This window comes from Cygnus atratus, chromosome 2 (genome assembly GCF_013377495.2).
Source record: "Cygnus atratus isolate AKBS03 ecotype Queensland, Australia chromosome 2, CAtr_DNAZoo_HiC_assembly, whole genome shotgun sequence".
Classification (NCBI taxonomy): Eukaryota; Metazoa; Chordata; class Aves; order Anseriformes; family Anatidae; genus Cygnus; species Cygnus atratus.
This window is the reverse complement of record NC_066363.1, coordinates 153,776,147-153,803,418: the sequence shown is the minus strand read 5'-3', so window position 1 is coordinate 153,803,418 and position 27,272 is coordinate 153,776,147. Positions and strand designations below refer to the sequence as shown.

Sequence of the window (27,272 nt, the reverse complement as noted above, 5' to 3'; positions counted from 1 at the left end):
AAACCATCTTCTCTAGACTACTGCTTTGAGCATTACTGTACCTGAGCACAGCAATGATGAAATTGCTTGTTTTGACATCTGGATTACTGAACAGAAAAAGCAGTATAGTCTGTTTACCTACTGTTCTCCTATAGGAACAAATAGAGTTTCTCTCCATATTCCAAGTATTATATCAAACAGGCAAGAGTGATGTACTTCATTATTTGTCAAAAACCAAATTGAAGTTTCAACTAGATTTTCTAAGGAATGCATAAAGTGGTCACATCTGAGAACTTGCCAGCCTTTCTGACCAGTAACTTGACACCAAATTCAATTCTGGGCTTCTCTTCAGTGTAGACTGCTACTCCTTCTCATACAGAGGGAACTATAGTTATTATTCTCATTTGCTTATTCTTTGGACAAGTTTTAATATAGCAGTTCCGAAGTACTAACCCAGAATGTATTAAGATCAAGGCAAACAAAATTAAATCATCTGTTAGCAAAAGATGGTTGAAACAATTAGCACAGATAATCCAAGCAAAGCTAGAAAAAATAATGTCTTAAGGTCTCTTGTCCTATTAAGTTTTACATATGGAGCCTTGAACTGGCTGAGCAGTGCCTCCAAAGAACTACAGATGAATGCAACCTATTTTAGGTTATTAGCAAGAGGATACCTTTGTGGCACCAGTTCTTTCTTGTACACATTCCACAGGTTTGAGTACTGGAAGTAGTAATTAGTTGTAATTAATGGTCTGCTTAAGTTCTAAATGATGCTCTCATGCTTAAGAACTATCCCAAATAAAGATATACAATCTATTCTACCCATATTATTCTAGAGTGTCTACACCCTATATCATCCCTTGCAAAAACCCTATCAGACTCACAATTGTATCAACTTTACTCAAATATTAATTGCATTAAAATTCTCTGCAAACAGTTCTCCAACCTGTAACAAATTTACTAGCCACTTAATTTAAAAATTTAGTTCAGCACATTTGGCTAGCATCTCAACTAGGAAAAAGTCAAATAAAGATATGAACAATTATTTCATTACCAAAAGAAACATGAAAAGTTCAAATGATTCAAATAGAAACCTTTAAGACTCCTCCAGGGTTGTGGGTTTCAAGTTAGGATATGAACTTTTCAACTTAAGTTTTTGCTTTCAATTGTGGAAAAACCTTTCTACTGCAGAGCTATTAGAAAAACTCAGGGGGTGGAGGGCTTTCTATTCCGTGATATGCATTTTGATATAAAAGCATGTATGGTAACAGAAGAATGTCAGTTCAACGCATTCCACAAGTACTGAGAAGTTCACCATATGTCATTTAAAAAAGTATTTGGAACCTGACTATTTGTAAAGATGTTTTTGTAGGAAATTGAGTATATTTAAGTTTACCTTTTTTCCTTTCTTCTCTAGTCAAACCAGTATATTGTCTTCAAGTTACTAGCAACATAGTTTTTTTTCACTATTAACATGTGCTCTAAAATTAGTTGCATCTTCTATGTTATAGATGAAAAACTAACAGCTCCCATTCCAAATAAACCCTTTTTTCATATTTTCAAGCCTTTACTATAGGAGATTTTTATAAATTTTTATAGTTGTATTAAATGAAAGCTATTAATGTTTTCAAGAAGGAATTAAGATTAGTTCTTAATTTAGTTGCACAGAAAAATCAAGTCTTTTATGGACTCTAATCAAATTTGACAAATACACTGTAAGTCATATAACATTTACTTTGCTTATAGAGAGATGTACTAAAAATTATGTCAATTAAAGGAAATTCCTTCCAATGAAAGCCGCAAATTGCCATTTGCTTAAGCTGCATAAATCATCCTCAGTCAGAGTTGTGATTTTTTTCACTTGTATTTAATCTCCTTTCATCAGCTGTTTTCCTTTCTGTCTATAAAACTGTTATTAAATGTCAAGTTTAAATGTTACAAGCTATTTTCTGTGAAAATCTTTGACTATCTGTAAGTCACTTTCTTTCAAAGGTAAAAACACTTGGGCATTATTCATTATAGGTGGTATAAGACTGATCTAGGACAGACCACAGTTACTTCCCAAGGGACTCTAGTTTGGGGACCAAAAGTACAGCTTACAATAGCCTCAAAATACTGGTCATGAGAATTGACTCCTCACAGAAAACAGACACCATCTGAATCTAACAAGTACAAGCATAACTTATGTTCATTTGCTCTCAGACTTTTGTTACACGGTTTGCTTACTTCTACAAGAACATTTGGAAAATGTTTAAAGACTCAGGAATCTTAACCACTTTCCAATAACACATTCAGATCTTACCTTTGTTTTGTCCCTCATAGAGCCTTTCCCCAAAATAGACATTTTTGTTAGTGTTTCTTCCTGCAAGCGCTTTAGAGAATTGCCACGTGGACCCAAAAGCTTTCCCACAAAGTTGAACTGTAAGAAAACAGACATTAAGACCATTGGATTTCTAAGCACAGAAACAAGCAAAATGGAGTACACTTTGATAGAACAACTTTTGTTTTAGGTGCAATTAAATTACGACAGTTGAGTACAAATGTGTTGGACAAGTTAATAGCATGTTAGTGACTCTACCAGATGCCAACAGAAACCTAGAAGTATCTGAACTCAAAGAACTTTGAAACAGCATAAAAAAGTGTCACATTCAATGCTGAACAGATGTGCTCAGTCAAACTGTGATTCAGTTTTTCAACAGTTATCAGGTACATAACCATAAAAACAAAACTGGCAGCTATTTCTCACAGATGCTGTAGCAACCAACCACAGCTTTGAAGACAAAAATCTGAATTGCCTTATGCTGCCTTTAAGATTTATGAAGTAATACAGCAACCCATACAATATACCCTACAATAAAATACAGAAACTGGGAATTAAAACCAGAAAATGTAAACAAGTCTTTTCCCAAACCAAAATTAACATTAAGACCTTCTCACTTGTTTCTCAACCCCTATTATCACTGAAGTTTACCAAAACCATCTGGGGTTCATAACCACAGCATTACTGTTAAGGTGACTAGGGAGAAAGTTACTACTAACTAGAGTAACTAGAAAGTGGTGTGCAACAAAAATACACGAAGAGTATTACTTGAGGAAAATCTAACATCCATTTACGGAAAACATCAAAATTCAGGCCACCACAAATACATGATGCTCCTTCAGCCCTGAAGGTGCTCCAGAGGGAAAATAAGCTAAAGAACACAAATACAAAACCCTACCCATGACAGGAAAAATAAAAAGTAATGTTCCTGTTGTCATTTAAAGAAAAAATTGAGCTCAAAGGAGCCCATAGGCACAAGAAATCTCCACAAAGCATGTTCCCAGTCACATACTGGGAGAAGAGCTGTGTGAATTCAATAGTCCAACTTTGTATATCATTGTACTACCTTTTGGAAGGTATACAAAATTTGAAGGATAGTTAGAAAAAACCTGAAGATTCATTTAAAGTATACAGGCTTCTATATAAGTTTGGGGGAAAAATCAAAAAGCACCAATAAACATAAGCCACACATTGGAATTTATGGAATATTATCACTTAAAAAGTAATAATTGATTCCATTCAGAATAAGATTGTGAAGTAAAATACTACTCAGGTATACTTACTATCCCCAATAAGACTTCATAAAACCATGATATTCAAACTGTTGTAAACTAAAGTGACCCAGTCATCATGAAAGGGACAGTTTTAGCAATCAGTAACATGCAGCAAGGCTACAGAGAAAATACATTTAAACTATTTTTTTTTCTGGCCTCGTTTATGCAACAGTTTACTCTTCCTCTAGTACTCCACCATTAGAGGGCCATAATGAGCTCATTTGATCTCGCTATTCCTCTAGATGAATTTTATAACACTTGACAATAGGGAAGTAGAAGCTCTAACCAACTCCTTTGTTGCTACAATGGAAGTGCTGATGGAAAGAAGCCCAGCTGCAGTCCTCCTACAACAAAGGAAGTCTACAGCTCCAGTTCACCCCCTTCAACCTGAGACAAAGAAGCTCAAGCATTAAAAAAGCCTATTAAAAATGAAAACTTAATTCTCCTCCCTTTAGAACCTGTAAGCTTGATTCCTGAGTTAGAAACAGAATACAGTTGAATGAATGGCCATGAATGACTAGCTCACATCAGCTATTGAATTTAAGGCCTTTCATTAACTAGTATTTTCTGAAGCTGTCAGTTCAAATTTCAGTAAATCCTCAGGTGATACCTTTAACTCCATTTTGTTAGATATGTTACATTACTTTTGTCCTTATAGGTCTTAACATGCTATCAAAGATAGTGTTATAAATTGGTTGCCAAAAATGGGGGAAGTTTCCATTGCTGACAGTATTCAGGACTCAGGTGTCATCTAATTTACAGTCAGGAGGTCATCAGAAGGCTGGACCACATGTTTTTCAGAGGTCCTTTACTACAGACTTATGACTATGATCACAAAGGTGTAACTGCAATGGAAGAATTTAAACTAGTTTAAATAGTTTGTATCAAGTACTGAACTTCCAAAAGTCAACATAACACCTTGTCAATACTTTCTATAAAGGATCATTGCTTATGAATAGGGACTATGGCTAAACTTAAATGGAAACTTCATGTAATGGAATATTGTCAGCTTTTTACTATTTCAGGTTACTTATGTTTGCATTAAAATAGCCTCATAAATTAGGAAAACAAGTACTGTATACATTTCTAAATGAGGTTTTCCACTTAGAGCATGCTGGAATTATTTCTCAATGTTGAATACCTGCAATCTGATATAGATTTTTTAAACATATTTTAGTAGGTTAAATATTCAAATGGAATTTCACTCAAAAAATTGATCACAATCTAGCAGTAGTCAAGCATGTATTTTAACTACAGTGTATAGGGCTGAGCACATCATTGAAACAAACTACTTGACCATTAAAAAATAAACAACTTACAGATAGAAGAGCACACGTGCAACAACAAAAATGGGTTCTATTTTTGCATGTCATTTTCAGAGAAAGCAACTAGGTGGCTTTGGAGCTCAGAGAAGAGTTGTTGTGATCCAAAGCAGATTTGTTTACTCAGCTGTTTAAAACCAAATAGTTTTATTCTGTTTAAAACCAAGTACTGTGTAAATATATATAAAGCTTGACCCACAAAACTAATACCAAATGTTTTTGCATTTTTCTGCAAATACAAGAAAACATCTAGTGCTGATGCTAGATATGGTAGCTATTCAAGTAGCTGCACAGTTGACATGTTCTAGACAACACATTTAATGAACATGAAAATGTATTATCTGCATCCTGAGATCCACTGAACTATTCTTTCCTGTGCACCCATGCTACAAATACTAGATTTGACAACTCTGAAGCATGAGGAATCTGCACTGCAAGTCTGAAATTTTGCTGATTTGAAGGTACAGTACATCTAGATATAGCTTAAAATGAGGACTGTGACTAGAGGTTACTAGAAATGGTTTACTACATACTTCCAAAGACTTTGTTCGCACATAAGTTAAAAATTGACTGATATTTCAGATTCTGTAAATAAAATCCATCTGATATTGAATGAAGCTTTTCAGCAGAGAAAATTTACTTTGAACAGATACTGGATCTTGTTTGAACTACTGGCTTATCTCCCTTTTACATTAAATGTGAACCATCTGATCAGCAAAAGCTTAGTTTTAAATATTTCACCAAGATTTACATACAATCAAAAAGAATCACTAAATTGCTTTCACTATTTATACAGGGTATTATCCCAAGTAGTCAAGAAGTAGGAGTCATACCTAAGGTACAAAACCCCCACGCAGACAAATTTTCATTACAAAGTTAATAAATCCAGCCTAGCTGCTGGTGAACCAGAAGCAAGTCTGGCAGATCTAAATTCTTGGACAAGTTAGCTCACATACAAGCTTCACAGCTGCTTCCCATGCCTCACATTCCTAAAGTTTATTTGCCCTTCTGAACCTGGAAAGAACAAATTCAGGTCCAGTATTGAACTCAATGTTATAAACTCTCTGAATTAGCACTGAATAGTAACAAAAGGGTATTGGTGCAGGTCTGGGCAAGTCAGATCAGATCAGTCACTTATCAGCTCTAGCTCAAAATCAGACATGCCAGGCTCCTCTTTTCACTTTCTCCCCTGTACAGCATGATCATATCGGAATTGCACAAATATCCTAAATTGTACTAAAGTCCACTAGCTTCAGCTTAACATTGTATTAAAGCAGTCACACTGCTTTCCAGTCCAGGCTGGTCTGGAAGCTATTACCCTGCTCATAATTCTCTTGAGCTACCTGAACTAGGAACAAGTGCCACATATGAGTGATATTCTGTAGCATTAAAACAAGGGCTGTCTATACATTAAAACAGCTTGCAATATCCTAGATAAGAATCAAGGATCTTATTATGGTTAAGAGTACATTAAATTAAAGACTCATCATCACGAAGCTGTTCCGGGACTGTTCTCGAGGCTGTGCCAGATATGGTACCTACAGAAAAAAGATTATAGCAAAAAAATTAAACTATTTTAGCAAAAATGGTATCAAGATCCTGAGCAACAGACTTGGAAAGGATTGGAGAAAACACTAGAAATTGTTACTTCGGCTACTGTTTAAGCCAAAGGTATTCATAAATCCTCATTTTAAGAAAGCATTTTTGCAGATATAGTACAGAGATTATGGACATTACTGCTTAACACCCATTTCCTTCAGAATTCTCACATCAAAATATGCCTTTAACAGTTATCTAGAGATTTATTTCCTTACCAAAGCACTGCTTGAATCTATTTCCTGAAAACAGTTCTGGAAAAAACACTGCTACAAAGGAATTATACAAATGAGACATTCTCTTTGTGAGCATTTAATCTACTATATGAATTTCAGCAAAAAAAGTAATGTCAATGCTAAATCATGTTTAAACGTATATATTACAGGAAGTAGGATATAATAGAAAGAGTAATCCTTGTTTATCCCCACCAAGACAAGTCTGCTGAGAATGGTTCATCCAGCTTAAAATACTTAGTGAAAATACAAATGCTTGACCAAATGCTTAGCTGTAAAGCTCTAGCCAGCCAGTGTCAAAGCCGTAGAAAGCTTTCTTGATATATTAGTTTTCTGCAACAGTTCCTCTGTGACAGATTTACTAGGAAAAAAATATTTAAATTAACATTCAGGGCACTTGCCCTTAGAATGACCTGAAACTGGGAAAACTTCAAGACTTTCCTTACTCATTTCAAGAGTAAGGGAACTTACTTAGGAAGTAAAATATTTCATGCATTTACACTACCATAAACTGCTGTCTCCTTCATACAGCCCTCAGAACAGCAATAGATTTTTATAGTTTTTAAACACCCATTCGACATTAAACTCGATCAATTACTGTAAAGTTTTTCAAAAATTCTGATATTAAATCTAACACTTGTTCCTTCATATCACTTGTGGTTATAGTAGGAATGAGAAATGAAAGAAGTATATAGGAAATCATTAGAACCAAGCTGTTATGGAAATTTGTTTTTAATTAGTCATGTAATTAATATTTTAATTTTTCCATGACTATGTAAAACTGCAAATACATTATACATGACAATGTCATGTTTAAATATGTATTTTAACTTTAAATGTTGAGCTAAGACTAATTTAAGAATTAAGTAACTTTTGAAAAAATGTATTTAGAGTATCACTTCAGTGAAACAATATGGACCACTTCTTACCAATTCCTGAGATCTGCACAATACTTAATTATAGCCTTGTAAGCAATTTTTAGAATGGCAGCCTATCACAAAATGGAAATAATTATTCTCAGTCTTGATCAACCTCATTGAAAACCATCATCTTTCCACTTATCCATGGAAGCTATTTCACCAAATTCTGAACACTTGAGTTCACTAAACTGACAAAACAAAATCAGATTTGAGATTATAAACTACTTCAGTGAATATTCATCAAGTGTGTGGGAGGAAGGATAAGACTCTTGCCTCATACGTACATATGTAAGCTACGAAACACCTTTCAACTCCTGGCATTTCATAGCAGTATTAGGATAGATTTAGAGTCCCTTCACTCTCAAACAGCCACATCACGACCTTCTATTGCCAGCTCACTTTATTCCTACCTTTAAGTCTGTGCAAGTTTAAAGATAAATTTTTCAAGCATGAAATGCAACAGAAGCACAGATTTAAGGATTGCATTTTCACACTTGACCTGGAGTCAAAGATATTCAGCTGATCAAATATTAAGGTATATTAAATCACCCTAAACTCCAATGCCTAACCTGACAAGATCTTGCTCCACTAACTCCAAGTTAGACATACAGCATCTATGTGGAAACCCTACAGAAAAGTAAAAATCTGGAAATGAGTCCTACCTGGGGAAGTTGTTCCTTTCCCCATTAGAGAGAAAGTTAGGATTGTATGCAGCCTAATCCTTGCTCGTAATCCAAGTCCACTTGGAACAGGACTGCAGACCGCATTATCAAAACATTCAAGCCTCACCTAAATGCTTCAGATTAATTTCTTATCTTAGCAATTCAATAGCTAGACCAACCTGAACAACTCCTGACAGGATTGCATACAATCAGATTTTGAAAATACTTAACTGGACCTGCAACTTACAAGGAGTTTCCACAAGGCTTTGTCTCAACAAGTAACACGATCTGTCATTAAAACATACTAGTCCTGTTTTTCAGCACATACAGGAGTTCATATACAAATGAAGATCATTCAAACACAACCAACTGGAACTGAAACTGAACCCAGGGCTACTTTGTTTGCTTTACAAACTATTTCGTATCTTCTCTCACATTCTATTAAGGTCCAGACAAAAATTAGGCCAACTACCTGTAGCATGAACATTAAAGGTAACTTCTGTCATGGCTGAGCAAGACAGAAGGTCATGGCTAAATAATACACACAGAGTACCATAAAAAGCAACCAATAACTGTTAGGTAGAAGGCAAGTTTAACATCCACAGGAATGAATACTCAACTGTTGGAGCAATAAGCAGAAGACCAGGAGCAGGGAGATTTAAGGAAAGCAACACCACCCAAACAAAAAAAGAAAAAGATACTGACTTTTGAACCTGAGGTCTACCAGATTCTTTTCAAAGAAAAACCAGCTGCTCTGAACTTCAGTTGAATAGCCTTCTACTGCAGTTAACCTGTCACCATGTAGGTATGTCAGAGGTAGAGGTTCAGAGGTAGAGGCTGAGTATGCACAGGACTCAGCCTTGATCCTGCAAGAATGCATCTAACAAAGCAGGAAACACAAGCAGTCATTGCAGTCACAGCTTGGTCTGATCAGAGCTAGAACTGGCTGACCTATGCTGGGGCTTGTATGATTTATTCAAGGAGTCAGAGGAAGAGGTTTTAAAGAGGGAAAGCACAGTGAAATACTTAAAGCAAACTCAGAAAACCTTGTGCAAGGTATCTGAAGAGTGAGAAGTATGCTGGTGGGCTGCTTTGGTGCAGGGACCTCATTTACAACCAAAACTAATTGATATTTCATTGATTGCAATTATTCCTACAAAGCATCATGATTTGCCAGAGAACCACTGGCAAATATTAACAGAAGAGCTTCTGCTAGCAAAAACCGCTTCCATTATTAGCTTCATTTTTAGATACTTCACCTTCTTAAGGATTTGAGAACTTTAATAACCTGCTTTTCTGATCCCATTTAAGCTGAAAAACCCACATCATTTACTTGGGGAGACAATACTCTATTTGCAAAGCTGAAGCAAGCCTCGCTTTTCTTGTCACTTTATGGATACTTACATTTTCCAGATTCAACCCAAACTGGCACCCCAATGCTTAATGGATTTATCAATTATTGTAGTAACTTTGTCAACTCTAAACACCAGATTCTCTCTTCACTAACACTGAAAAGTCTACGCCTGAAAAACTGAAGGTATCCTTGTCTGGGAATTTGTATGGTAACTGTCAAATTCAGTGATGACTGCTAACATATAGCAAGAAAAAAATTGCTAGGAGAATGGCTCTAAATTCAATATTCACATGCAGAAGAGCTTTTTACACAGCTGTCATCCATATTTATCTAAGTCTTACATTCCAGGCTTCTGAAGCGTTTATCAGTAACACTGATCAGCAGAAAGGAGAAAATTACTCACAAATGAGAATCAACTTTTAACTATTTTTGTGAGGAACTATCAACTTGGCATCCTCTTCAAATGACATTTGCATTAATTCTAGCAACTCTTGCAGGCAAAATGATCCCGCAAACAACACATGCACAGGAAAGAATGACCTAGAGGCATAAACCATTTATGTGAAGCATCATTTCAGGTTTTTATGTAAGCACCCCATAATGTCTTCTGCTTAAATTCCGCAGAACTTGAATATATTATAAATACAGCTCACCAAGGTGACTGGAATAATTTCATATGTACCCTGACAGACTTGATAGTGCATTCCTCATTTGTGCCCTTCTCTGAAGATATGAACAGAACTAGGATTAGTATCTAGAGCAAACAATGCGAAAAGACTCTGCTACCTTGTGTATAGGCATTCAAATCTTGTCACTAGCTGCAGACTACAGTACACCAGGATAAGGCTCTCAGTTTGCCATGTTGAAGCTACACCACCTTGTACAAAACATTTAAGTTTTTTAGAGCTCCAAAATAAAACAAGCCTGGTTCTAGTAAACAAGACAACACTTAACTGCAGTGACTGCTTGTTGTTTGGGTCCCTCCCAGAGAAGTTCAAGAGGGCCTGTCACGAGTTTGAACTGACGGTCACCTCCTAAACTACCCCTTATCCAGTGAGAAATCCCAATGCCTTTTGACTATGTTTGGTCTGTAAGCTTGACAGAAATATCTATATAATAAAATGGAAACTTGAGACATAATGAAAACCTCCTTACCAATTAGGGGATAAAATATTCTTAAACCAGAAAATACTTAGTTTTATTCCCTCTGGTAGAAGAGATTTATGTGACTGGAGGTGCCAGTGTTCTCCTTTCTGTGGAAAAAGTACTAGTGGAGACATAGGAACTCACATAGGAAGTCTGTTCGGCACAGTAGCTGTACTCTATGCCCCCTAGATCCTGGTCTTCTAAACAAGGACACAGGATTACAAAGCTCTGTCTTTGGATAGAAATTCAGGTTTCTTTCTATAGCACATACTGGGCTTAATTCCATCTCAGACTGCCAAAGAATGTCCACAGACCACAGCTACTAAATACACAGCAAAGCATCCCTCCTTTTCAAAAGACAGCATTGGCTTTCCCACTAGCTATGCTAAACAAGAATTTTAATGTTTAGATCTTTAAAGAAAGTTGACACTAAAGAAACTGAATCTTTCAAAAGACTCTCTCCTTTTAATAACCACCTTGCTTTTTCTCCCTTCAAGCTCATCTGTCCACAGATCTCAACATTTGAGAACACAATAGTTGAAGAAAAACATCTTGATTAGAAGCACTGCCCACATAAGCTTCCCCTATTTGTTACCTTCCCTTCTTTACAACACTTTGTGTGGTGTTTATAGATAAGTTTTCCCAGTCATTAAAGACAATTTCTAAGGCAGAATTCCAAATAGGTACCCACATATAAAGGGTATGCAAGCACACAAGTTCATTGAAGCAGTATTTCATGAAACTTTGAACAGCAGTAAAGAAATCTCTACAAATTACCCAGCATAGAAAAACACTAATAGTGCAAATAAAGCTATCTAGAAAAAAGTCCTCCAAGTGAAATGGAAGGAATGAAGACATTCCTTTACCCCATGAGCAAAAACAGAAGCAGTCTTGAAATTTCTAATAGGAAAAGATGACCTATTTAAAACAGGTGATAAACACTAACATCCTGATGATTTTGCAAAACATTAGCCTTAAAATTTGTAAAGAAATACAAAACAATGAACTTCCACTGTCTTACACATTGACTACACACCTCCATGCAGCAATACTTTAAACCAGGATAACATCTGACCATAAAGAAACATTATGGATTCACAGTGGTTAAAGATATTAATAGAATAGTCTGCTTCCCCTAGAACACATTGCGTAATTCAGTAGTGTGGGTATACCGAGTTCAAGACTAACACTAGCTGAAACTGAAGATGAGAGTAAGGTATTTACACAATGAAATCCTCTGACAGTGGATTTCAAAGCTTCACTTTTGCATACAATAAGTACATTTCAAAGGCTGACATCAGCATCAGTTTAAATATAATTCCTTCATCAATTCCAAAAAGGATCCTACTATTCTGAAAATACTTGAAAACACTTGTTTTCAACCTACTATTTCATGTGTGACTAGCAACACTTTTCTGCTCATTTATTCCAAGAGAATTTCCTACCTTACAACTTCCATGGAACAGACCACAGAACAGCATTGGTACAGATGGTTAATACTGAAACAGTCACCATCTTAAGATATTAGCAGAATATCTTTTATAAGTGCTTAATTATAAAGTATGAAAACTGAACTTACCTTAGGGAATTGTTTTACTGGAATCAAAACTTTTTGTCCCAACTTCATATTTTTATTGATGACTACATCAATGTATTTTTCTTCTTCCTTTCCTTCCCCTTTCTGGAATTTTTCAATTTCTGTTAAAAGAAAAATGTCTGTTATTTTCCCAGTTTAATATTAAATATTCTCAGCTTTCAGATTTTAAAGTCCACATAAATTTTAAACAGTAACTTCAAAAATACCTTACAGTATAACATTAGTGGTATAATACATAATTAATACATATTACACAGGTGAATGCAGCAAACCATGTTTTGCTTTTACAGTGTTTAATATTTATGTTCATATCAGCACTTTCAATTAGCATTGCAAGTGTTTTAAATGAACTTTTAACTTAACATTCAGAATATGTTTATGTATTAAAATGTCTCAAGCAAGACACCTTTAGTCCTTTCAAGTTCAAAAACTTACAGTATAGTTTAATACTTGACTATTTTCTCCTATATAAACTATATAGGACTTTCTATAGGCTGTAAATTCTATAGGCTGTAAAGCATGCAGTTGTATGACGGTCATCTACTGTACACTAAGTGTAAATTCAAGCTTTCAAAATTTCAGCAATGCAATTAAAGCACATTGGTAAAACGCTAATCTCAGATTTCTAGGTATGAGCCAAGATGACAGGAATAAATTTTAGAAGGAATGCGACGAAAAGGAACTCAGGATGCATGACCATACTTATTCTAAAGATATTTCACGTATACAAAGGATTGATTCTTGATTCTAGTTCCTGCCAATATTGACTTTCCATTGTGCTAATGAAAAATTGATCATTTCACAGGTGATAGAATAAAAGGGGCATACAAACACTAAAGAAGTGTTGCTTGAGGTCTTCGCTGGATTGGAGTCCAGCTTGTCAGAGGTTCCAATGCGTTAAACATGTCAGCTCAAGGCATAGAAAAACTTGATGTCAGAAGTGCTATGGAAGTTCTTCAATGGGTATTTAACATTTGTCCTCCACAACCGTCTTCACCATCTTCAAATATCCCATCAAACTCTTAGCAAAAGTAAGCAACTTTGTATTCTACTTCAGTACAATGTAGTGGTATTTATCACAAGCTTGGAGTTTATTCTTATTCTTTATTGCTTAAGAGCCTGTCATAGAAGTCTGGGTTGGAAAAGACCTGCAGGATCATCAAGTCCAACCATCAGCCTAACCTGTAAAGTAACAGCACTAACCCATTTCCCTTAGTGCCATGTCCACACATCTCTTAAATGCCTCCAGGGATGGAGGTCTCTACTGCTTCCCCAAGCAGTCCGTTCCAATACTTAACCACCTTCTCCCCAAAGAAATTGTGTCCGACCTAAACCTACTCTGGCACAACTTGAGACCATTTCTTTGCATCCTACCACTTGTCACCTAAGAGACCAACACCCTCCTCACTACAACCTCCTTCCAGGTACTTGTAGGACAGGATGAGGTCTCCCCTCAGCCTATTCTCCAGGCCAAATCACCTCAGTTCTCAGTCACAGCTCACAAGTCTTGTTTTCTCGTTTCCTCACCAGCTCTTCTCTGCACTCAGATTAACTCGAAGACTTCTGAAAGAACAGTCCTCCCCAGTTACAATTTCAAATCTTCTTGGCAAGTCCCTAGAAAAATTTAATCATACACATTCTAGCAGCATAAATGTACTGAAGGATCTATATTCTGTAAAGCAGCCTTCTTTTACAGAATCACAGAATCGTCTAGGTTGGAAGAGACCTCCAAGATCACCTAGTCCAACCTCTGACCTAACACTAACAAGTCCTCCACTAAACCATATCACTAAGGACTACATCTAAACATCTTTTAAAGACCTCCAGGGATGGCGACTCAACCACTTCCCTGGGCAGCCCATTCCAATGCCTAACAACCCTTTCAGTAAGGAAGTTCTTCCTAATATCCAACCTAAACCTCCCCTGGCACAACTTAAAAGTTTTTAAAGTTACCTTTTTTAAAAGTTTTTAAAGTTTTTTAAAGTTACCTGTATATTGCAGCACAAAAAAGATTCCTAATCCCTCAGTCCACAGACATGCAGACTGACAACAGCTGAGGAATGTATGAATGATTTTAACAGTTGAATTCCAGGATCAATGGAATTCAAGTGGTTTTTATAGGTGTCACTTTATGACCTGGAGAATTATGGGCAATTAGATTGATGTAAAGTTATATTAAAATCCATTTTCAGATGAAGACTAAAATTTCATAAGGTATGATATTCCCACTCACAGCAAGCAGGTGATGTTAAGTCCAAATTTCTGAACTGTAAATGCAAACCTGGAGCGTAATATCAAATTAATACAAGTAAGCTGTTTTAATAACCCCTGCTTCCTGATATAACAAGGGCAGTGATAAAGGTCTGGTATTTCTTGGGAGACAAGATTGGATACTCAAAGGTTTGTGTTTTAAGAATAGAAAACAAATGTGACATCGATTTTTAGTAGTGTGTACAAGCTGCAGCACTAAATATAAATACTCAAAGCTCAAAACTATGCAGTCAGAAGTGTATGAGGTTCTTTAGTATATTTTGGTATAAAATGTTGCTAAAGCTTGTAATTGTACTAAAAATAGAACTACTCTTATGGATGAAGCGGTGTAATTATGGCAAAGGTTAAGATCAGGAATAGAAGTTCTTCATAAAAGCAGAAGAGCATAGTTTGACTCCAATCGAGATCCCAAATACTACAGCACAGTGCATTGATTTCATTTTGAAACAGATCAGTGCAGAGGAGAGTCCCAATAACCAGACTGACACAAGATCTGTTCTGTTGTGCCATACACTGTTGTACACAACAGTATATACACACTGCGATCTTACGCTGCCCCATTGAAAGTTTATTTTCATGCAGTTGCATTTACAGATGTTAGAAATTGTAAGTGAGAATTGTCAGTTTGAGTGAACCCTGGTTCAGGGGCCTTCATGGGAAATGCTAAGAAGCATTACACCACTCAATGAGCTTTATTTCAGGAACATCCAGCTCAGACTTGCCAAGGTTAAACTGTATTGAAAGAGTTAAGAGCAGGGTCATTACAGTGTCTTAACATTCCTCAAATGACCCAACTGTATAATTACTTCAATACATTGTATTTGCATTTCCTAAATTTTAGCTTACATAATCATTTGATTTTAGTACTTGAAGGATTTGTTGATGGCAACCTCAATCATCACTCAACTTGAAACAGCCAAGGCAAATTTTGAAATAGATCCCTTAGTCTGAAGATCTGTCTTCATACCCCCAGACAGCTGTATACTTTGACCATTTTAAGAACCACCATTTTTTAAGAACCACCATTTATTTATTTACATGAACTCCCAGTTTAATCAAGCTTCCATTTGCTTGAAAAAGCTACCAATACTCATGAGACTACCAATCAAAAAATAGTAGCAAAATGGATCACAGTTTTCCCCCAATTTGTTTTAAATTCAAATGATTTTTTTCCTCTGAGCAGCCATAGCTACGAGCACTGGCATAAAACTACAAAGTAAGAATTCTCCTTTTATTCCCATACTTACCAAACCAACTTAAGCATTCATGCATGTTCACTAAAATACTGACAGAAGACCCTGTGACCAAAAATCTCAGATTTTCCTCCTCATTTCATTGCACTCAAAACTGAAATGAATATGAAATATTAAGCATAGAATCAGATTTGCACATCTCATTTGATATCTATCATTTACGTACATCAAGCTTTAGATAATTAGGGAAAATTATGTCAGATCACATAAGAAATCCAATCAGATTTTCAAGGTCAGACAAAGATTTGCTTTTTTTCTAATCCCTAGATCACATTCTCTACTGCTTAGCTATATGAAGCAACGACATCTAGATCACAAATAGTAAATGAACATGTGATTAAAGCTTCCCTTAATGCTAGAGATTAAAATCCCATGTTCTCAGACCAAGGATGCAGCTAATGCAATAGTCCAGGAATTTAGTTGAAGAAATAACCGCAGGGATTTTTCTCCTTTACATTTAATCATAGCAGAGATCTAAGCAATGATTACTCAGTTAATTCACCAAACAATATTGCTAGATGTATCAGATAATGACAAAGTAGAATTGTTTCATTTAATCTCAAGGTAGAATTAATCTTCCTACAGGAGAACTACAAGCCAGGATTCCAGGTCACTCTGCTAAACCAACATAAGTACCTGTGCTTAATGCAGAATGAAGTGCTGCTCTGTACTTGTCTGGCGTAAATCAATTTGTAAATCAATGCAAGATCAAATGCCAGAGTAAACAAATGTTTATTGCATTTATCCTTAATACGATGTTTACAAAACAAGATCAACGGAAATGAAACAAGCTAAGTTTGTCTGGAAATCCTTAAGAAAACGTACATTTTTCCTCAGATTGAGAAGTCTTAGAGGCACTACGCCTGCATCAAAAGCAGTGTGGCCAGCAAGGCAAGGGAGGGGATTGTCCCCCTCTACTCTGCTCTCGTGAGACCCCATCTGGAGCCCTGCATTCAGCCCTGGGGCCCCCAGAACATGGAAGTATTAGAGCAAGTCCAGAGGAGGGTCATGAGGATGCTCAGAGGGCTGGAGCACCTCTCCTGTGAAGACAGGCTGAGGGAGTTGGGGTTGTTCAGCCTGGAGAAGAGAAGGCTCTGGGGAGACCTGACAGCAGCCTTCCAGTACCTAAAGGGGGCTACAGAAGAGCTGGGGAGGGACTATTTGTCATGGGGGTGTAGTGAGAGGACAAGGAGTAATGGTCTTAAACTAAAAGAGGGGAGATTTAGTTCAGTGTTAGGAGGAAAATTTTCACTCGGAGGGTGGTGAGGCCCTGGCACAGGCTGCCCAGAGAAGTTGTGGATGTCCCATCCCTGGAAGTGTTCAAGGCCACATTGGACAGGGCTTTGGGCAACCTGGGCTGGTGGGAGGTTTTCCTTGTCCATGGTGGAGGAGGTGAAGTTAGATGATCTCTTAAAGTTCCACTTCAACCCAAAACACTATGATCTGTGATTATAATAAATTCAAGTGATTTCATACTAATTTTCTATTTCAGATGAAGAGTAAGTAAATAATTCAAGGCTGAACTAAGACATCAAAACAATCATGACTTCAGAAAACATATGGTGTTGACAGAATTATGCTAGTTTCATTGGAAATAATTTCCATATTCATTTTCAAAATGCAAATATTTTAAGAATAATGTTATGAATGTTCCTAAATAAGGGGCAATGCTATAATATGCTGAAGTTGTTTTGGAAGTTACTAACAGTACAAGAGCAGCAATATATTTTGCTTTATTTTGATGGAGCAGCTAATCCTGGAAACCATTATCAGGCACATGAAAGGCAAGAAAATCATCAGTAGTCAGCATATATTCACCAAGGGGAATCCATAAGATTCCTCATAACTACTGGTGTATAGGCTGAATGGGCAAGAAGTGAGGTGCATTGAGAACTGGCTGTATGGCCAGGGCCCTGTGGCACAAAGTCCAGTTGGAAGCCAGTAATGAGCAGCATGTTGCAAGGATCATTACTGGACACAGTTTTGTTAAACCTAGAAACAGAATGGTTTGTGTTAGAAGGGACTGTCAGAGATCTAGTTTCATGATCTGAATGATTGGGCAGAGCACACCCTTTACACATTTGCTGATGACAAAACTGGGAGGAGCACCTGATATACCACAGCTTCCAGACAGATCCTGAAAGGCCGGAGAAGTGGGCTGATGGGAACCTCATGAAATTCAATGAGGAGAAGTGCAAAGTCCTGCACCTGGGGACTGAGAAGTCCAGGTATCAGTACATGCTGGTGACTACCCATCTGGAAAGCAGCTCTGCAGGAAGGGACGGGGGAGTCCCAGTGGACTCCAAGCTGAACACGAGCCAGCAGCGTGCCCTTGCTGCTTAGAAGACTTACAAGATCCCGGGCTGCATTAGGCAAAGTATTGCCAAGAGGTTGAAGGAGGTACTGGGAAAATATCATTAGATACTTCTTGAAAGAAATCTCTGCTACTGGCCAGATGTTTGAACTGACAGTATGGACATTCATTATGCTCTCACATTAAGAGAACAATAAAACCAGTGGTACTATGAAAACACTGTGGCATACTAGACTGTGGTTTTATGATTTTTTTAAATCTCCTTTAAGGAACACATCCAAGCCTTGAGAAAAGACTAACTTCCACAGGAGAAAAAAGACTAGCTTCCACAGGAGAAAAGTAGATTCTAAGTCAGTTTTAGAAGAATTTCAGAATAGTTTTTCTTTAAAGAACTAGGACAATATAATCTGTTTAGTTTCAAGCTTTCTACAATTCGTCGAATACGGAGCATCAGTAACCACTTCTGAACAGTCTTTAGGATTAAAAGACAACATCTATACCATATGTAAAGTTCTCTAGCATTCCATACTATTTTTCTTATTTGTAAGTTTTCCAGCAACAAAATCCACACTTCTATCTCAGGAGATTCACATTTTAAGCTCACCAATTCTGAAAATGCTGGCAGTTAAAACTCCTGCACTGAAACAAAGCCATAGAAAGTCTGTATAGCCAGATGTTGATTTAATGCTCCCAGGTCCTTCCAGGATTTATTCTGCTAAGTCCACAGTGCAGTATGGCAGGACAACGAACCCAACAATAGTTATAATTGTGTTTGAGGGCTTAATCTCATTGACACTGTAAAAGGATCTTGACCATGCTTCAGATTATACACCTCTTATGCTAGACAGATAAGGTAAATAAAATACAAATTTTTACAATAAAACATTTAAGTAATAAGCAACAAGCAAAAATTTCCTGATGTAAATAAATGCTTGGACAGATCTCTTTTCCACCCACATTTTTTCCAAAGCAAACACTCATTTTTGTGAGAAATGCAAATTAGAGAAGTAATCAAATAAAAATACCCTCAGAGACTTAAAAATAATGGACAAGTGTTTGTGGTATGGTTATATCTAGATCCATCCTGAATGGGTATAAAAAACTTGAATGAAAAATGGAATGAAACATTCAATGTTTAATGCAGCTGCTCTACTACTGTACCCACACACATTCTTCCGTATTCATTTCAGAAAATTCCACCTAGTCTCCTCAGCCATCATCTTGATACTTCAAAAATAAAAGGCATTTTAAAATACAAATTTACCCCCAACAGTAGGTTCTAATTTAGAATTGATATAAAAAGAAATAGTTAGCATGAACTATGTATAAGTAACAAATTTTAACAAATGCACATTACAATAGTTGAATTCAGAATAACTGTCTTTTATATGCCATTGCAGAAGCAAAGGACAACAAATCTGATTTGAATTTACAATAAAATGAGTGGTTCATGCTAGAATGTCTGCAATATTCAACATACTCAAATTATGAAAATCCACGCTGAGGGACTTAAACCAATCTTGATATAAATTGCATTTACAAGCATTGTAAATTCTGTTTTAGTCTGAATACTGCTGTCTGCACCAATCTGAAAATACGTTTCAGTCACCAATATGACAAATATTTTGAATAGGCTTTTTTATTTAAGGCAATTCAAGCTAATTGAACACCTTTACATCAAAAATGCCTACACGAGACTCTGTTAAGACTTATTAATACTAGAAATAGTTGAAAATACTAACGTAGAAACTGTCATAAGAGAAGTAACAACTAAGAAACAGATGCTCATTCAGCCTCTCAGGAAAACAAGATGTAAACATAGGCTTCAGCCCTATATTCCCATCCCACTTCATCAAAAATTACTATTTATCTCATTGTGAATAGAGCCTTGGAACGCATGTGTATAATGAAGTGCTAAAAGTTCCCATATGATTTACTCACTGTTGACAATTTTCTTCCAAGAATGCTCGTCACTCGTACATAGCAAGTTCAGGAATCCACTAGCTACAAAAACATCAGCTCATTTGTTCCATGATTTCATAAGAAATTCCAAAGGCAACTTAAATATTCATGTGGGATAAACAACACCTTGTGTCCCCCCCCACACACATTTCAAACTTGGATGGTGTATCCTATCAGGACAAAACCACTTGACTTCCATGTCCCTTCCTGCTTCAAAAATAATTAACCTTGCTTTCTTCTAAATAATGGTAAAAACATCGGTATTTACCCTGTTTTGAGCAGGGGATTGGACCTTCTGAGGTTTTGTCAGGTATTCTGTGATCCTGTCACTGTCTTCTGTTCATCTACTACATGCAGTGTATACATAATACAATTCTGTTTGCAAATTTTTACTGTTTTTCATGTAACAGCACAGGTAGCCCACAAGTAACAAAAGACAGAGCTCTGGAAGCCCTCTGAACTATTATATACTCTATACTAGAGTATGCTAAGAATAAAATATAGGCATTAATATCAAGCGATGTCTAGGTTTAGAAGACTTCATCAGCCATTATAGTTCCCTCCAAAGGCAGCACATGCAAACAATTATTTGCAGTAGATATAAAGCTATAACAAGTGCAGATTTCAAATGAAAGTCTGTAATTTTATTTCATAGGGGTATCAAGCAAACAGGTCTTATAAGGCTTATGACATAGAGCACAGACAAAATCGTATTAATATTCTATATCAAGTCCTTACAAAAAGGTGTTCCAATTCTCACATTTATATGTGTAAGGGTTACCTGATCATATTCATGCAAGATTTAACTTGTCATCTTGGTGAGTCATCAGGAGCCTACATCTTTTCTTCCTCACTTTGTACATAGAACCTTAATTGAATAAGTTTTTTTCACTGATTCCTTCAGCACCATTCACAAGAAAGGAGAGCGCAATTTAGGTCTCACTTGAAAAAGGGCTCCGCAGCTCTTGATATGCATGCATCACACTTCAAAAATATTGGCAAGTCAAAATAATTACCATCTAGCCATAGCATATCCAGTTACTAAAGGCTAAAGCAGACCAACAAGCACTAGCAGATCTCATATTTAAAGCTTTTTAGAGGACTAACAAAGACCTCTGCAGTCTGCTGACAGATTCATACAAACCACATTTAATACTGGAAAAATACCTACACCAAAGCATGTATCTTAGTAAGCTATCCTCTACCCCTATGTTTTGTGTAATTGACAATTATTCAAATGTACAACTTAACATAGCATTAGGCAAGATTTATGCAGCCATCAACAAGACAAAGCAGCATTATCTTCCCCTACTTTAAGTCATTTTCAGCAACTTGAGAGCTTCACCAACACCCTCCATCCCAACTGACAGAAGGCTATGGTACAACTTCACACTGGTAATCCTTAATACAACAATATAAAATATCCTATTGATATTTAGTATTTAAAAAAACATCAGTTCTAATGAATTCCAGTCCATTCCATCCCCCCCTCCAAGATTTATTTCCTATGGAATACTCTGGCACATGGAAAAGGTTGAGGTACTCAACTTTTTGACTTCACTCTTTACCAGCACATGCTGTAGCTACACCACCCGCTTCACAGAACCCAAAGGCAAGGCCTGGCAGAATGATGACACACCCATTGTAGAAGATCTGGTTTGAGACCAGACAAGGAGCCTGAACGTACACAAGTACATAGGACCCAATGAGATGCATCCAAGAGTCTTGAAGGAACTGGCAGATGAAGTCACTCATTCATCATACTTGAGAAGTTGTGGCAGAAGCTTGATGTCTAGGTGGAGATCAATGAGCAGTGGTGCCCCTCAGGTGTCTATACTGGGATTGTTATTATTTAGTATCTTAGTGACATGGACAGCAGGATTGAATGCACCCTCAGCACATTTCCTGTTGACACCACACTGTGTTGTGCAGTTGACACGCTGGAGGGAAGGGATGCCAGCCAGAGGAATATGGACAGGCATGAGGTGGGCCTATGTGAACTTCATGAGGTTCAAGGCTAAATGCAAGGTCCTTACACCTGGCAATACCAAACATTGGTACAGACTGTGCAAGGAGTGGTTTGAGAGTAGTTCTGCAGAAGGGGACTTGGAGGGTGTTAGTGGATGAAAAATTGGACATGAGGCAGCAGAACATGCCTGCAGCCCAGAAAGCCAACCATACCCTGGGCTGCATCAAAAGTGTAGCTAGGAGATCGAGGCATGTGATTGTCCTTCTGCTCTGCTCTTGTGAGACCTGACCTGCATTCAGTTCTGGGGCCTCCAGCACAGGAAGGACATGGACCTGTAAGAGCAAGTTCAAAGAGAGCCACAATGATGATAAGAGGGGTCAAGCACATCTCCTACAAGGACAGGCTGAGAGAGTTGGGGTTGTTCAGCCTGGAAAAAAGGCTCCAGCAAGACCTTACAGCAGTCTTCCAGTACTTAAAGGAGGCCTATAGGAAAGCTGGAGAAGGACTCACCAGGACAAGGCATAACAGCTTTAAACTGAAAGAGGGTATATTTAGAGTAGAACTTAAATTCTTTAGAGGGTGGTGAGGCACTAGAATAGGTTGCCCAGAAAGGTTATGGATGATCTGTCCCTGGTCTAGTGGAAGACAAAGATGTAGTTCCAGCCTCCTTGCTATGGGCAGGGATAAGACCCTTCCAACCCAAACCATTCTATAATTCTATGGTACTATAGCCCAGAAAAGCCATATTTGATACCTGAAAGTACAATGGAATCTCATACTACATTTAATTGTATATATTCAAATAGTCTAGACAGATTCAGACAAATCCAGTGCCCATCAGTCTATAGTCCCATCATTATACTGCTTTGCATGGTTGAAAGTAGGCGACTTGGGCATATATCTCTTCCAAACATTTCCCAAGAGAGCATGTTTTCTAAACTAAATTACTTTTAAAAGATGTATTGGGATTAGGTAGCAAGGTTTTGGTAGCAGGGGAGCTGCAGGGGTGGTCCCTATGAGACGAGCCCAGCAGCTGCCCCATGTTAAGTAAGGGCCAGCTTCAGACAGCTCCAAAGGGACCCTCTGCTGGCCAGAGCTGAGCCACTAAGAGATGTTGTTTGTGCCTCTGTGAGAGCAGACTTCAAGAGTGGGAAACTGCTGTGTGAAACAGCAGCTGGGAGAGGAGTGAGAAAAATGAGACAGAACCATCCCTGCAGCCCCCAAGGTGAGTGCAGCAGGAGGGCAGGAGGTGCTCCAGGCATGCAGCAGCAGTTCCCTGCGGCCTGTGGAGAGGCCCCTGGTGGAGCAGGCTGTCCCCCTGCAGCCCATGGGTCCCACACGGAGCAGATCTCCACGCTGCAGCCCATGGAGGAGCCCCCGGTGGAGCAGGTGGATGTGGCCTGGAGGAGGCTGCAGCCCATGGAGAGCCCCCCCAGGAGCAGGCCCCGGGCCGGAGCTGCGGCCCGTGGAGAGGAGCCCACGCAGGAGCAGGGGGTCTGGGGGGAGCTGCCGCCCGTGGGGTACCCCTGCTGGAGCAGTTTGCTCCTGGGAGATGGACCCCATGGCAGCAGTTCTTTAACAGGTCTAAACAAAAACTTTTGGTTTGCCTTTACTTTAGTTCTGACTACTCTGGTCTGTTAGTAGTTGGCAATAAACTCCCTTATGTTGTCTGTTCTGCCCATAATTCTAATTGGGTAGTGATCTGTCCTCATTTCAAAGCAGGTGCTTTTCTTCATCTTTTGTCCTCTTGTTGCATTGAAAGGAGGAGTGAGCACTGTGGTAGAGCTTAGTGAGCCAGTGTGAAATCACAAAAGCTTGCCATTGTTCATGCTTCAAAGTATTATGGAGCAGAACAGATGAGGCTGCCACAAGCACATGTAATGCATTTAAGTTCTTACACTGAATTCAGCAAAATCAGTTGTACTGGACATATGAGTGTTTGGACTTCAGAAACTCATGCTTCTTAGATTCAAGGTAATCAGTACCAGCAAGCATAGTCTATCTTACTGGAAGTACTATTGAACCCAATGTACTGGATACATGCAGCCATGCCTTAAAACCTGCCTTCAGCAGCTGCTCTTTCACCACCTCTGGGTAACCTTTTCCAATACTTGATTATCTTCATGGTGAAGATATTAAGGCTTATTCTTGTTGAGACTGCACTCTTGTTCTAAGCTATATGAACATTCCTCTTGAAGTCACTCTTCAGTTTCAGAAGGCACAGTAAATAAGGTTGTTTATAAAATTCAGTGAGAACTACCACATCACTGAAGTCAAAGGAAAATACCCACATTGTGATACTACACTGCTCAAATGAACTATGAAAGTGAATGCTACTACTTCAGCACCTATAAGCTATTCAAAAAAAATTTCTGCTGGTGTAATCTTTATGTATATCTGTTGAGTCAACCTACTGTTCAAAAGAGTAGTTCAGTTGTAACATACAAGGATCTAGTCCAACTGCCTGATGACTTCAGGGTTAGCCAAAAGTTGCAACATTATTAAGGGCATTATCCAAATGCCTCTTGAGCACTGACAAGCATAGGGTATCAACCACCTTACTAGGAAGCTTGGCCCAGCATTTGACTACCCTCATAATAAAGTTAAACAAATCCTAGAGCATTTATGTATTCTGGTCTAAATACATATGAAAACAAGGATACAGAGGCTAACTTCTACATGCAGAAGGCAACTAATACTAGCATACCATTCTGATTAACTTAATCACCTCTACTCCTTCAGAAGGCCATTACTACTATTGTCAGAAGACAAAAGCAAAACTATGATTTTATTTTGTTATCATTTATTATTGACCTTGGCTGCAGTAAAGCCAAGTTAATTTTTTTTTTTTTAACTCTGCCTGAAAGGCACAGGGTACAGTCCTAATACTTATAGAAACATGCTTGGCAGTTACAATATAAAGGCAGTTTGTACATCTGCTACCCAAAGTAAAAGTACTTAAAATTCCACAGTTTTTAAGTTGTATCAACTTGAACATAAAATGAAAGTTAAAAACACCTTAGCATCCAAGTTAGTTACAAACTAACAAGCAGAAGGGGAATAATCATTACTATCCCACATGCTTAACAGCTAGCATTCCCAAGCATTTGTGTATGAAAAAACATATTAGAGAAGCAGATCACTACCACTGTCAATTGTTCCAAATATTTTGAGAATAAGAACAATGAGTTGAGCCACTTCATGTAATTTTTGACAAAGATACAGGATTTCTTTACAACCGTAGCAAACTTGAAAGTTCAGCTTATGGACTCACTTCAGCTGCAGTTCTCACAAGGGAGGGCACCAACATCTGTTGGTTAGTTTTTCAGCAAAAGATCCAAACCTGTGAAGAGTCTACTCTCTGTAGGAACACCTGCTTATCTATGCTGTGCCTCCACTAAAGAAAGCAATCTTCCTTTTTTATGGCATCTGTCCAAGTTTTATTTTCTTAAACTAGTACTTCTAGCATTCCCCTAGTAGAATATTTATAATTTCAAGACTTAAGACTGAAAGAGTAGAACACCATGATTTGTACCTGCATAAGTATCTGAAGTAGCTACCAATTTCTGCCAGTAAACTATAGCTAAAGTAAATTGAAAGATTTTGTAAATAAAGTTTTAAAACACTTAGTAGCATTTATGATATAGCTGTATTTGCCATAAGAAACAGCACTATGCATTTTTATCTAAAGTGAGTGTCTTTATGTTTAGCTTATGTAAAACTAAGCAGTTCCCTATAAAACAAATTATAGGAAAATCAGTCAAGTTAGTAAATTTGCTTATTAGCAGAAGTTACTTTAGAAATCTGAGGTCCAGTTTCTCTCCGATAGGCACAGTTATGTGATAGCTGCAAGAAGCAAAGTACATGCATGGAGTTCTGTCCAAGCAGTAAGCAGTCAAGCTATTAAATCCAGCAGTCTTTATTTTGAAGCAATTTAAAACCAAGTGCTTATACAGAAGTGGAAAGTGTGATGCTTCAGTTGACCATTTCAGAAAACATTTTGCAGAGTCATGTGATCAATTTCAGCAATGTTACCATTTGGGTTTCAATCCAGCTACATGCAAAACCTTGTTTTTTTTTTTACTGACCACTACAACTTTTTCCCTAGTGATGACTGTCTCATGTTTTTTTCCTTTATGGTAGTAATTCCCACATTTGATGCACAAGGCAGGTGATCGTTTAGCAGAACAATTCACAAGCAGCAAAGTACATCCACATTGAAGGTGAGAAAAATCAAAGCTGAACTGATTACACTGGTTTGAGATATCAAGTAGTGCGTAATGCTGGGAAAATGCAGAAGCTACACCTGACCGGACACCTGCCCTGCCTTCATAAACCCTTACAGTCAAGTTCCTGCCAACAATATGAAATGCACCAACACCAAGAACCTGAGGCACCATTACTCTTGGTTCAGTGTCATTTAAGACTTTTCCAAATGGGAAGTTTGGTGCTTCTATTTCTAAAAACACAGAATCAAAGTATGATCTAGATGTGAGAGTGGAAACAGGCTGCATTTGAAAAGTGCAGCTGCCCAAGAAATGCAGGGTCTGGGAAGCCAGAGGGTGAATGGTAGCTGAAAGGAAGCATTAGGCACTTGATATAGCAGATTGTTGTATCATGCACATGAAGCAAAACATTCAGAAAGTGTCTGAGAACAAAAGATCAAAACAATCATAATCACACTTCATTCTACAAATGCATTCATGAAGAATGGTTCTTGTAGATATTGATATACAAATTGTTTCACATCACTTCCCTATCTTGATTCATTGAGCAAGTGCAAAGATAACTGATTTAGTTAAAAACAGTAACTAAAACACAAACATGCTAATATAAACCCAAGAAATAAAAGTGCTTAAGTGACCTGAACAGGATCTGACTGCCCATTAATACTAAAACAGGAAAGAACATTTAACCAGGGAAAAGTTTAACTTCTCATCAAGTCATCAACAGAAATAACCATAAACATTTCTAAATTCCTGACTGAGGATATAAAGACCTAATGGTCAGTGTTTCAGAGCAAGAAAATATCAGAAATGCTAGGTAATCTCCACAGTATATGAACAAAACTACATTCTCAGGACCGCTCTTTTGATAGCA

At 37.5% G+C, this 27,272-nt stretch overlaps 1 protein-coding gene across 3 annotated transcripts in view; it reads right to left on the bottom strand.

Moving 5' to 3' along the window:
• KHDRBS3 (KH RNA binding domain containing, signal transduction associated 3) overlaps window positions 1-27,272 on the bottom strand; it is an 89,830-nt gene that overhangs the window by 50,409 nt on the left and 12,149 nt on the right. For all 3 annotated transcript variants that reach the window (XM_035561685.2, XM_035561683.2, XM_035561684.2), the window contains exons 2-3: window positions 12,386-12,504; window positions 2,282-2,398 (exon numbers count right to left, since the gene is read on the bottom strand). In XM_035561685.2, the coding sequence (XP_035417578.1) occupies window positions 2,282-2,398; window positions 12,386-12,504 (236 nt within the window). The remainder of the gene's footprint in view (window positions 1-2,281; window positions 2,399-12,385; window positions 12,505-27,272) is intronic.